At 38.6% G+C, this 11,559-nt stretch overlaps 1 protein-coding gene across 2 annotated transcripts in view; it reads right to left on the bottom strand.

Annotated features, from left to right (window-relative positions):
* Positions 1 to 11,559, bottom strand: part of ncapd3 (non-SMC condensin II complex, subunit D3) — a 29,289-nt gene that overhangs the window by 14,807 nt on the left and 2,923 nt on the right. For both annotated transcript variants that reach the window (XM_014032251.1, XM_014032249.1), the window contains exons 3-16: positions 10,536 to 10,698; positions 9,585 to 9,751; positions 7,524 to 7,688; positions 7,388 to 7,449; positions 7,229 to 7,316; positions 6,485 to 6,618; positions 5,952 to 6,024; positions 3,599 to 3,724; positions 3,177 to 3,429; positions 2,810 to 2,848; positions 2,467 to 2,559; positions 2,280 to 2,353; positions 2,010 to 2,144; positions 1,608 to 1,828 (exon numbers count right to left, since the gene is read on the bottom strand). In XM_014032251.1, coding sequence (XP_013887705.1) covers positions 1,608 to 1,828; positions 2,010 to 2,144; positions 2,280 to 2,353; positions 2,467 to 2,559; positions 2,810 to 2,848; positions 3,177 to 3,429; positions 3,599 to 3,724; positions 5,952 to 6,024; positions 6,485 to 6,618; positions 7,229 to 7,316; positions 7,388 to 7,449; positions 7,524 to 7,688; positions 9,585 to 9,751; positions 10,536 to 10,698 — 1,793 coding nt within the window. The remainder of the gene's footprint in view (positions 1 to 1,607; positions 1,829 to 2,009; positions 2,145 to 2,279; positions 2,354 to 2,466; positions 2,560 to 2,809; positions 2,849 to 3,176; positions 3,430 to 3,598; positions 3,725 to 5,951; positions 6,025 to 6,484; positions 6,619 to 7,228; positions 7,317 to 7,387; positions 7,450 to 7,523; positions 7,689 to 9,584; positions 9,752 to 10,535; positions 10,699 to 11,559) is intronic.

Consider the following 11,559-nt stretch of genomic DNA (forward strand, 5'->3'; position numbering starts at 1 on the left):
CACACACACACACACACACACACACACACACACACACACACACACACACACACACACTTAACCGGCAAACAGCCAAAACCTCTTCTTTAAAAGAGCTGCTCACACTCAACAATGACCTATTAATCTGATTAGCAGCACCTGGTTGCAACTAATCCCACACTTATAGGATTAGTAAAAGCCTTTCCATGAACTGCTTCTTCAGTTGAACTTATTTGTTCAACAGATATTGATGCAGCAAAAGGTCACTTCAGTGTTTATCTCAAAATCCATTTATTTTCCATTTTAATTAAGTTAGAACCAGATTATTTTTGTATCATGATATATAAAAACCTGGATTTGATTCGCTATGTATTTAAATAGAAAAACAAAACAGAGACAAAATCAAAGACCTTTATCACAACCATAGACTTGAATAAGATCTTTAGACTGAGCTCCGCCCACACCGTCCACTGGTAGTGTCTGTGACAGCATGGAGGAGCAGAAACGGAGACCAAACAGGGCAACGGCTCACAGCCTCCATAGAAACCCATGGATAAACAGCAAGCAGAACCAGATCTGTTTCACAGATTATGTCATGTTTTTACAGTAAATTAATAACCATGTTAATTTCATTCAACAATCATGTGAAACAGCAGATCGACTTTATAAGATTTTAATTTTAAACTGTTACATTATGTTCTGCTCAGATCACATTGAGCTAAATAAGATCAAATCTGCTGACTTGTGTTGTAAAATGAGACATTTTTCCTGTTTATCTTCTGTTAATAAATCTATAACACAAACAGCTTTTCTGGCATTATTTAAAACATATAGATTAAATAAACTGTAAAATAATAATTGTGTTAATATTATTATTAACAGTTTTAATGATTTCTACATGGTCAGTCCTTTTTTTCTGCTCTGTTGTCAACATGTACAGTAATGGGAAATCCAGACTTGACTGTTTTGCGTTAGCTTCACTAGCCGATCACACGGTCACGTGGTTTCTGAGCTCCAGCTGTTCTGTAGAAACTCCTTGATCACGACCCTCAAAAATCTGCAGTTATCAGAAAAAAAAATCCATATTGCATATGAATGTGCGGTGGCAGGTGTGTGTTTGCGGTGGGAGGTGTGTGTGGAAAGCCAGAATGTGAGGCAGAGAGAACAGCGCCTGCAGCTCAGAGGAGCACGGAGAGGTGAGAAACCTATTTCTAGCGGCAGAGTGGGTTGGGAGATGGTTGTTTAATTTTGTTTATTGGGGTTTTTTTCACGTTCTGCAGGCTCTGATATGTAAAAAATAAAACAATCTGAGTTCAATAAAAATCTGTGAGATTGCCCTATACCTCTATGTATCTACAAAATGGGGGGAAATCTGTTTAATTTATAAGCAACCCGTACAACTTGACATGTATGCCCTCCTGTCTTAATCAGGAGGTTAGTGCTTCAGTTCTTGTTTTGTTATGTTGACCCATCTCACGGGCCTAAAGCTGCAGATTTGTGAACCCTCACAACCATAACGCCTTTTTCCAAAAGCAAATATTCCAAAAGTTAATGATGACAAGGTTCAGCAACACTGTCACACATCGAAACCTTAAATTAATAAGAAACAAATATTGGACAAGTCCAACCTGATGTTCTGGCACTCGTGGCACATTAACCCCAGCAGGTCCCAGGCCAGCTTCTGACTGGAGTCCAGGTGGCGGCCGGCAGAGTACAATTTCACCTGACTGAGCAACACCTGCTCCAGAGACTCTAAGGCCTTTTCCTGCACAGAGTTCTCAGAGTCCACCACAGCTGGCATCACGCCGTAAAGCCAGGCCTTCTGAACTACACTGCACTCCGGTTTAGTCTGGTGGACAAAAGAAAGAACAATGTTAAAAACAACAGATTTCAGCCTTTCATTCATCCAAAGAGAGCATAATTTATTTATATAAAGAAGGTTTTTTATGCCAGTCTTTAATTTCATTACCTTATCAATTATTTTTTTAAACAGTTTTCTGGGTTGTTTTTTTTTTTCTTTTCAGACTCACAGCGAGCAGTTCTCCGACACACTGCAAGGCCTTCTTCTTTACAGACACAGCTGGATCTCTGGTGCGCTCAGACACAACTTCCAGATTCTCCCAGTTCATAGAAATGACACTGTGTTTTAGAAGACCCACCACGGCCTGAAGAAAAAAACAGAAAACTTATCCCAGACTGTCTACAAACAATCAGCACAGAAAGGCACCACATCAAGAGATCGATTAATAAATTTATCAGTATTTGTTGAAAATCTGATGCTTTCTGTTAGGTTCAGGTACCTGCAGAGCAGCTTTTCTCACGTTAATCTTTGAGTCTTTCAGACGGCGAAGGAGGAGAGCCAGGTTCTCTTTTGCTACAAGAAAAATATGGAAAACGTTTTCAACTAATGCCAGGTATCAAACGTATGAATGTCCTAGTATAAACAAGAATATATTAGCAAAATATTCACATGGGAGAAAATCTCACCATCACAGCCAGAGCTGCTGGCACTGCTGATCTCTACGGTCCTGAACGGGAGGGTCCGATAGGTTTTCTGACTGATATGGGAACTAAGACTTCCTGCAAAACAGACATTTGTTAAAGAAGCAGGTCTGCCTATTAAACCCAGCTCAATAGAAAAAAAGGGCTGAATGAACAAGATATGATAGTAGGTTACAAAACAGCAATGCACTTTTTTAATGCAATAAAACTACAACATTTAGATTGTAACTCCAGCAGATCACAAACAAGTTAGTTAATTCGTCCAAGAAGCATTTGGATTGACAGCAAAGCAAGTAGAGATGTTTTACTTAAAGATAAATGAGCGTACCTTCTGCAAGTTCACCTTCCAATACGGTCTGAGTCACAGCTAAACGGAAAAACAAACTAATTGATTTAGTGGACAGGAGTGCATAGAAACATTTGATGCAAGTTAAAGCAATAAGTAAAATGTTGTACTTCACAATGAAACAAACAGAATTAAAATGTCAATTTAAATAGAAAAATTGTGGGCGGTAAGTGCAACTAAATTATAAAAAAAATGAAAAAAATTGGAAACCTCTCAATAATCTCAAAAAATTAATTATTTTGTATTTTTGTATTAATCTTCAATTCAAACATCTGTCTTTTTTTCTTTTTTTCTTATCTAATCCAGCTGACGTGTTCCAGTTAAATGTATTTTGTCTGCGTTGTCTCACTGGCAGAGAAGAGGTTGTGAACAGCCCGAGTGACGTTAAGCGAGGGCAGCTCCAGACACTGAGCCAGGCATGAGAGGGCGTGGCCTTGGACGGTGGACGATGCGTCCATCCGCCGAGCAAAGAGCAGGTCATGGATCAGAAATTTTTGTGGCAGGAAGCTGGCGAGCTCGGGGTCCTGACACTCATCCGGACTTCTCTCGGGCTGCTCCAGCAAAACCATCACCACGTCTACGGAGAACAGGCGATGAACCATCTACAAAGACCAGATCAATGAACACAAAGAGCACAGTGGAATTCAAAACACAGAAACTGGAGCTACTGAGAAGAGAAAATTTTCAGAAGGATGTATCTGTAGTTCTTCTATAGGCAACAAAGAAAAAGAACAAACAACAAGAAAAAAAAAGCTGCAATCAACGTGTTACCTTTGAGTGTCTGGAAAAGGTATAAAGCCACTTGATGAACTGGGCGTAGTCTTTGCTTGCCATCGAAGACGTTAACATACCCACGGCCTGAGCTCCATGGCTTCGAAACTCACATTTCTCCACCATCTACACATCAGAAAGCTGAAATAACCATTTATGTGCTGGCTAATGACAAAGTAACAGCAAAACACTTTAACAAGCACCACTCCCATCTTGGATATGAGAGTACATACAGTATCACCATGGGGTAAGCTTGGGCCAGACACCGGTTTCAGAGTATACCGTAATATGAAAAAGTCAGTTTCAAAAAAACTAAAATTCTAGTCACACGTTTCCTGCAGTATGAACTATTTTTTAATGACTCGTCAGAGAGAAAGTGGAGGTCAAATCCCTTCGGCTGTTCAGCTGCAGAGTCACGACTCCTCCCCTCGCACCCCTGCATTAGCTGCCAACTCTGCTGACTGTATGATGGCTGCAGGAAGCCAGTTCCCTGAACCTTTACCCCTGTCTAAAAGAATAAAGTCTTGGAATACTTCAGCTACTGTAAAATGACAGACGGCAGCAGCTTGCAGACAGCGTCAGCCAGAGAAAGCAACACATCTAACATGACAGCTCATCTACTGGATCACCACCAGGTAAAGTTTAATGAGTAAGCTACCTTTAGCATCAGGCATTATTGAAATATCATGTTACTGTGGCATATTGTGTTGGTCACAACTTTGCAAGTGTTTTGTAGTTATTGGAGTGTTTATTGATTAGTTTTAACTGAAAGGCGAAAGTACTGAGTGCCTCCGTAGCTTTAGCTGAGCAGCTCTTTAGCTTAATGCACATTTCAGAAACACACGTTCACAGTTGTGATTTCTGCTGTTGTTGTGTGAGTGTAATGTTTTATATATGTATATAATCTAATTTATGTCAATAAAAAGACAACTTGTCATGCAGTATACCATGATTTGTCTCGTTTATTAAAGCAGAGGAAAAGCAGATATCTTATTAAATGTAAACTTCATCAGTATAATTTAAATTATGAATGTGCACATTAAAGGGGAATGAAATTTCAGCATTACACCTGTGATCTAAAGATAATTATCTTCCAAAGATAATTAAAGTTGACTATGACAGTAGAAAAGTTATTTCCGGTTTTGTTTTAAATACCAATTTGAAAATAGCACCTTTTAGATTTGTAATCATAATATTGTGATACTTTTGTCTACAATTATCATACAGTCTGAATTTCATAGCGGCCCAAGCCTACCATGGGCATTAAGAGCCTTCAGTTACTGGGCCCACCGTCTTTGGATGTCTCTGCCCCAAGACTTTAAAAATTCAGTTTCCACTGCCTCCTTCAATTCTCAGCTCATAACTCATCTGCTCTTGAAATCATTGACATTAGAACCATAAATCTTTATAATTCTTGTTAATCTCACTTGACTGGTTATTATTTCTTCTGTTAATTGATTTTATTGTTTTATTATTCTATTGTAATTTTAATACTGATCTCTGTATGTAAGGCAGGGTTCATGCAGACCTTTTAAGACCATTAGGAATGACATTTAAGACCAAACCAATGCGTTAACAGAAACATTCAAATGGTCCCAGAAATTTTAACATACTGTAGAAATCTTTTATTGCTATCAGTTTAGCTATTAAAAAATATTTAATTTTAATACAAGAACATTACATTATTGTAATGAAACTGTCATATCTGTGAGACCTTCATATCGACTGCTTGTGGACCGCTTCCAACCGAGTGTAAAAATTACAGATATCAAGCCAATTTTCATTGGAAACACAATTTCCCATGTTTTAAACAACAAGCAGAGGACATGACTGAACTTCTTTGTTTTATGGGAGGGTGAACAAGCTGCTGTACGTGGAGGGTTATAACGGAGGTCGAAAACATGGAAGTAAGCTGTGACATTTTTTGCCTACAGTTATGATGGGATTTTTAGTTTAACCACGTACTGGTAGTAAACTTAAAAATAAATAAATAAATAAATAAATAAATTATCCACAACAAAAAATATAAACTTAGTACTTCATGAAGAGATAGTGTCAACCTCTGATTGCGGTACTTTACTCTGTTTATTTATGCAGCCAATGCTTTTCGGGAATGATTGAAAGAAAAAAGATTAAGACTTGACAAAATTACAATTAAGACCTTGGATGAAAACCTGGGCGTTTAAGACTTTTTTAGGCCTAAAATTTTGATTTTCAAATTTTAGATTTTTTAAGACCCTGCATGAACCCTGGTAAGGTGACATTGGGAGTTTTGAAAGGCGACTGTAACTAAAATGCATTATTCTAAATAACTTTCATGGTTTCTTCAGTGGAGTTTCCTGTAAAACCTCACCTGAACACAGATATGCTGCAGAAGGATCTGAAGGAAAGGTAGAGCCATCTCTTTCAGCTCTTCCACAAGGTGACTAGAATCAAACAAGGACAATCTGAGAAAAGTGCAGAACGCTGCACAAGATTACTAAACTCACAATATGTTGAAGTTGTGAATGATTAAACAGGATAAATAATGGTGCCTTTTTAAAATGTTCATGTTATGTCTTTTATATGAAATTAATACCTACATTTAACATTTTTGTAAAAAATGCTGAAACCCTGACTTTTAAATCAAGGTTAAAAACTTATTTGTATAGAGTTGCCTTTGACTGTTCTATTGAAAATATTAACTATAACATCATTCATTTCAGTCTGTGGTCTAACTTTGCTTTACATGCCTTTATTAAGCCAATATAATGTATTTATTTTTTATGTTTTCATCATGTAAAGCACTTTAAATTGTCTTGTTGCTGAAATATGCCATATAAATATACATGTCTTGCCTAAATTGTACATTATGAGTGAACATTTATTTAAAGATAAGGTGCCCACCAAACAAACTGGATGGCCTGGTCGCGAGTGGTGATGATGGCCTGGTTGGGTACAAGCAGGGAGGGCTTCCTCCTTTCGTTTTGACTCATCATCAGGATCACGTACAGGAGTGAGTGAAACACCCTCCGCAGAGACTGGAAGACAGATTTAATGAATCCACACAATAATCAAACCACTAAAATACAAATAATGTATTAAATTTTCTTTCACACAGTCGTTTTAACATTTTATCAAAAACTGTATTCAAGATCTCATTCGCTTACATTTATGAGGACTGAAAACTGTACAAAACAGAACTTTTTTTATATTCCAGAAACAAATGATTATCACTTTCTGTTGATCATTTTTTGTATGTTTTTTGACAGCTGGTGAAATAAAAGAAAATGTCCCAAATTGTAAAAATAACTACTTATTTGGATTAGTTTGTGTTTAGGAATTTAACAGCGTCAGTATCTTACCTGCAATAGACAGCAATCAGCACAATGTCAGGCCTAGCGTTTCTTGAAGGAATACATTTCACACATCGTCTTTGACTTGGAGGGGGTGAAAACATATGCACACACCCCGTTTCCCTATTTAACGTAACTAATCTGGAATATTTCTGTACAATTATTACTTGAATTGAAATCTGATAAAAATCCCAGCTGTGAGGCAACAAAATAGAAAACTTTTGTAACCCACTGTAACTGTGTGTCACCACAAGAGGAGCCAGATTATAATCTAAGTGAAACCAGTGAGCCTCACCTCTTTCTGGTCTCCGTGTTTTGGGGAACACAGCAGCTTTAAGCCACAGAAAGCCATCTCTGGAACGCTCTTCAGCTCCGTGAGGTCTCTGTGCAGACACGATCCGGTCAGCTTTCACGTCTTTTCTTCAGCGTGACAAAGAGGTGTAAGAAAACTCACTGCGGAACTGCAAAGGTCGGCTCCCCGATGACGGGCTCAAAGTAGAGCAGCTTAGTGAAGATCTGCGGAGGACAGAAAGCACATGAAGCCAGCCGGTGTGGCGCGAAGCAGGCGTGTGGGTGAAAGCAGGAGTTACCTGCGTGCAGTGGCTGGCGCTCTGCGGTCGCTCTTTGAGCGGAAAGCTCTGCAGGAGTCTGAGAAGGCTCTGAACTAAGAGAGCGACAGCATCTCTGATCCTTATCAAGTCCTGGCCAGAGAAATGAATGTCCACATCCTCATCCTCTTCTTCGTCCATTTCAACCTGAGGAAAACACATACTCTCAGTTCGGTCATGCTATGGTGGATTTTTTTGAGTAAAATTAAAAGTTTATAACTTCTTGCATGCTGTAGATGACTTCTTGAACAAATGAAATGAATTTGTGTCTTCTCAAAACTGTTCTAATGTTAAATAGTTTACACTTTTTTACAATTATTCCAGCAAAAACATGCCACTGAGGACAAATGTGTTTAAAGATGGAACCTAAACTCAAAGAGCTGAAGCCTGTCTTATATGATGGAGCAGCTGGTTCCACAGTTTACAACTAAAAACACTTGATGAGCCCCACTTCATATGTATTAAATCATGAAGACATTCAGCTGCATATACCTGATTGGTATGATCCCCACACCAATTAAATAGGAATTCTTCTTGTGGACAAAGCTTATCCTCAGTTAGAATTAAAGTGCTTCTTAGACACTTTACACACCTTTTTTCCTCCTCAGCTGTCTGTGTGCTACGCAGGTGTGTGCTCACCAATGTGTGTTTACATCTACTGGTGATAAAAACACAAGAAACTTCACAGTTTCCATCAGATTGAGGTTGCTTCTTCATTTGTTTTAGTTGTGTTTTTGTTTTCTTCTCCGAGGTTAAATATAGTTTAAACCATAAAAGCTCAAACTAAAAACTAACACGGTGTTCAGACAACAGAGTGGAGTCACGTTTCTGTGTATTTTGGTCAGATTCAGTACTTTGTGGTTTAAAACTGTCAACTGAAGAAGTTTGCATGTCAGTCCGCACGTTCTCACGACAGGTCGAACGTGTGTGTATATTTACACACACTTTCACACAATGTTTGTTTTACATCCCGAAATGTGCATGGAACCTGGCACACACACAACTTTTTTTTATGTGTGATGATCACATAAGGCCCCTGATCCCCTCTGTGGTGCAGACTGAACCTTAGAGCAAACTAAACGCAAATGATCATTAAATCTAACAGGACCTCTACAGTGGGTAAAATATTTATAGCTTTTATGCAGAAACTCACTTCAAAATAGCTGAAATGTTTCTAAAAATACCTTTGAAGTCTTTTCAAAAACTAAATGAATGGTGTGAAGATAAAGAAAGACGATGTAAAAACGTTTCGGTGTTCTTTAAAGAACATCACTACTTTCAGATACAAGAAACCTTTTCTGAAATGTCCTGATGCATCTCAGTAATCCAGGTAAAAAAATCAAAAAGAAAAAAATTGTATAGGTCTTCTGGACGGGTTCTTCTCTAATGAAACGTTTCGTCTCTCCTCCAAGAGACTTCTTCAGTCTGAGAGTTTCAGGCAAAATTCAGGCTTTTAAGCCCTGCCTCCAGGTGACTGAAACTCACATCACATGGCTATCGTTGACACCTAATTAACACGTATTGTTAACAGGGGGTGGAGTGATACTGGCAATAGCAGCACTGTAGGAGGGGGACAACTGAAAACGGAGGCCTCCACCTCTGTTTAATGATGGACGGTCTTTCTTCACAAAAATGGCTTCTTTTACTCCTCTCTCAAACCAACGTTCCTCTCTATCAAGAATGAGAACATCCTCATCTCTGAAAGAGTGACCGCTGGCCTGTAAATGAATGAAAACTGCAGAGTTCTGGCCATTAGATGTAGCTCGTCTGTGTTGGGACATTCTTTTGAACAGTGGCTGCTTTGTTTCCCCGATGTATAACTGGTCGCAGTCCTCCTGGCACTTAACAGCATATACAARATTGCTCTGTTTGTGCCGGGGCACCGGATCTTTGGGGTGAACCAGCCTTTGCCGTAATGTGTTTTGGGGTTTGAAAGCCACTGGGACATCATGTTTAGAAAATAAATGTCTCAGAACCCGTCCAGAAGACCTATACAATTTTTTTCTTTTTGCTTTTCTGAGATGTTTCCCCTCAGAGCTGTACCTCTGCTGTGTCTTTCCGCTGGGGTTTGGAGCGTTTGCCATCCGACTGGGAACTCTTCAGGACGTCCTTCTTGCGCTTCTTCCCAGAGTCCTGAGGCCAGCAGTGCCAGGTCAGGTCAGAACACGTGTCCAAAAGAACCTCATGGAAAACTCTGTTGGCAATGCTTCCTGGAAGCAACGCACATGAAAACAGAGCCATAAGAGTGGATCCTCACACACAATTAACCCTTACAGTAACTAAACACAAATAGACTTTAAAGAAATTTAGTTTACATTTGCCAAGTTTATATTAAAAGCCACACACTTACCGTATGTTAAGGCCCCATCACACTAGACAACTTATGCCAACTTATGAAACATTTTTTATGTCTAAATTGCTAATAAAAATTATATATTTGATCAATTTGTTAGAATTACATAAGACATATGCCAAAAAGAAGCTTCCTGTTTGTTCATTTTTTTTTATTCCAGCTTCAACATAGACGTCTTTAAAATGCTTATAAGATGGCATAAGTTGTTGAGCGTGACAGGGCTTTAGCAAGTTGGTAAATGCACCTGCAAATCTAATTTTCCGAAAGAGCTGCACAGTTTTCAAAGATTCCATGGCTCATTATTAAATGTAAACCATCCCCAGCACACACAAGCACACTTAAATCAATTATTTGCAGATTTAAAACATTTCAGAACATTGTTACTTGTATAAACTGTCCTTTTTCTTTTGTTGACATCTGATTCTAAATTGTTAAAAGTTTTCTAAACACAGTAAAATTAGCCACTGAAGTAGATTTATTTTGTCTGCTAATTGAAAGTTCAAATAAAACCTTTAAATCACAGATTTAGGTGTTTGTTGCATTTTAGAAAAATAATAACTTTCTTTGGGAATGTTGTCAAAGCTGTACAGTCCTGTTCTGTTTGTGACTCAGAAGAAAGAATACAGTGCTAATTTTCTCACCTGGGATTCCCAGCAGCAGCAGGTAGAGCGACGCTGCGTACAGTCCGTTAACTCTCTGCTGTACGTTGGCCCCTTTGGATTTCGCCACCAGGATGAAGGAGGACAGAACAGCAACCAGAGTCTTGACTGACACCCCATTTTCCCCAAGAATCGCCCAGACACTCTGCAACATGGGACACACAGACCGTTTCTACTGCTGCTGCTGTCGAACAGCTGAAGAAACTCAACCCACAAAAATATTTTAACCTCACCTTCCTTTCACAAAGTGCTCAGTGTTTCTCAGATTTACACCAAAAAGGGTTCAGTAAAAACTTTTCAGTTTGAGGAAATCTTTGATTTTTTTTTGTTCCAGACAAAACTATATTGGCTGATTAAATAACTTAAATCAAATAGAATAACTAAAATTTCAACCTACCTAAACATTTTCTTTTTGCACCACACCTCAAGATGACAAAAGTTGCCAATATATAAACGACTAAATTTAACTTAAATGTGGACATCAATATGTGGACAGTGAAGCAGCCTTACCTTGTTTAACTTCACACACACTTGCAGTCATAATTGTGATAGAAAGCTGTTACACAGCAATAATGGCTCATAGCTACATGATCTAAGATTTAAATACAGCAATTACCCAGAATAAGGCCCACTTCTTCACAGTGGCAGACATCCAGATCAGAGTCTCAGTCATCAGGGCCTGACATGATCAGATCATGTATAAAAAGTCTGACTGCTCTCCATGAACATTTAGAAATGATCCAGCTACTAATGGAAGGAATCCACCCAGAGTGGCTAATAGGGCTGCAACGATTAATCGATTAATCAACAACTAATCTATTATTAAAATAATCGATGACTAATTTAATAATCGATTAATCGTTTTCTTCTTTTTTTTGTTCTTTACTTTGTTTTTCTTTCCAAACTGCTTTGACACCTTCCACTGCCACATCTGCCTTTCTGTCCTTGACACACATGCACAGTAGTGGTAACTGGGGTAGGCCTTGGACGTCACAAGACATTATAC

The sequence above is a fragment of the Austrofundulus limnaeus genome, unplaced genomic scaffold (assembly GCF_001266775.1).
Source record: "Austrofundulus limnaeus strain Quisiro unplaced genomic scaffold, Austrofundulus_limnaeus-1.0 Scaffold1402, whole genome shotgun sequence".
Taxonomy (NCBI): Eukaryota; Metazoa; Chordata; class Actinopteri; order Cyprinodontiformes; family Rivulidae; genus Austrofundulus; species Austrofundulus limnaeus.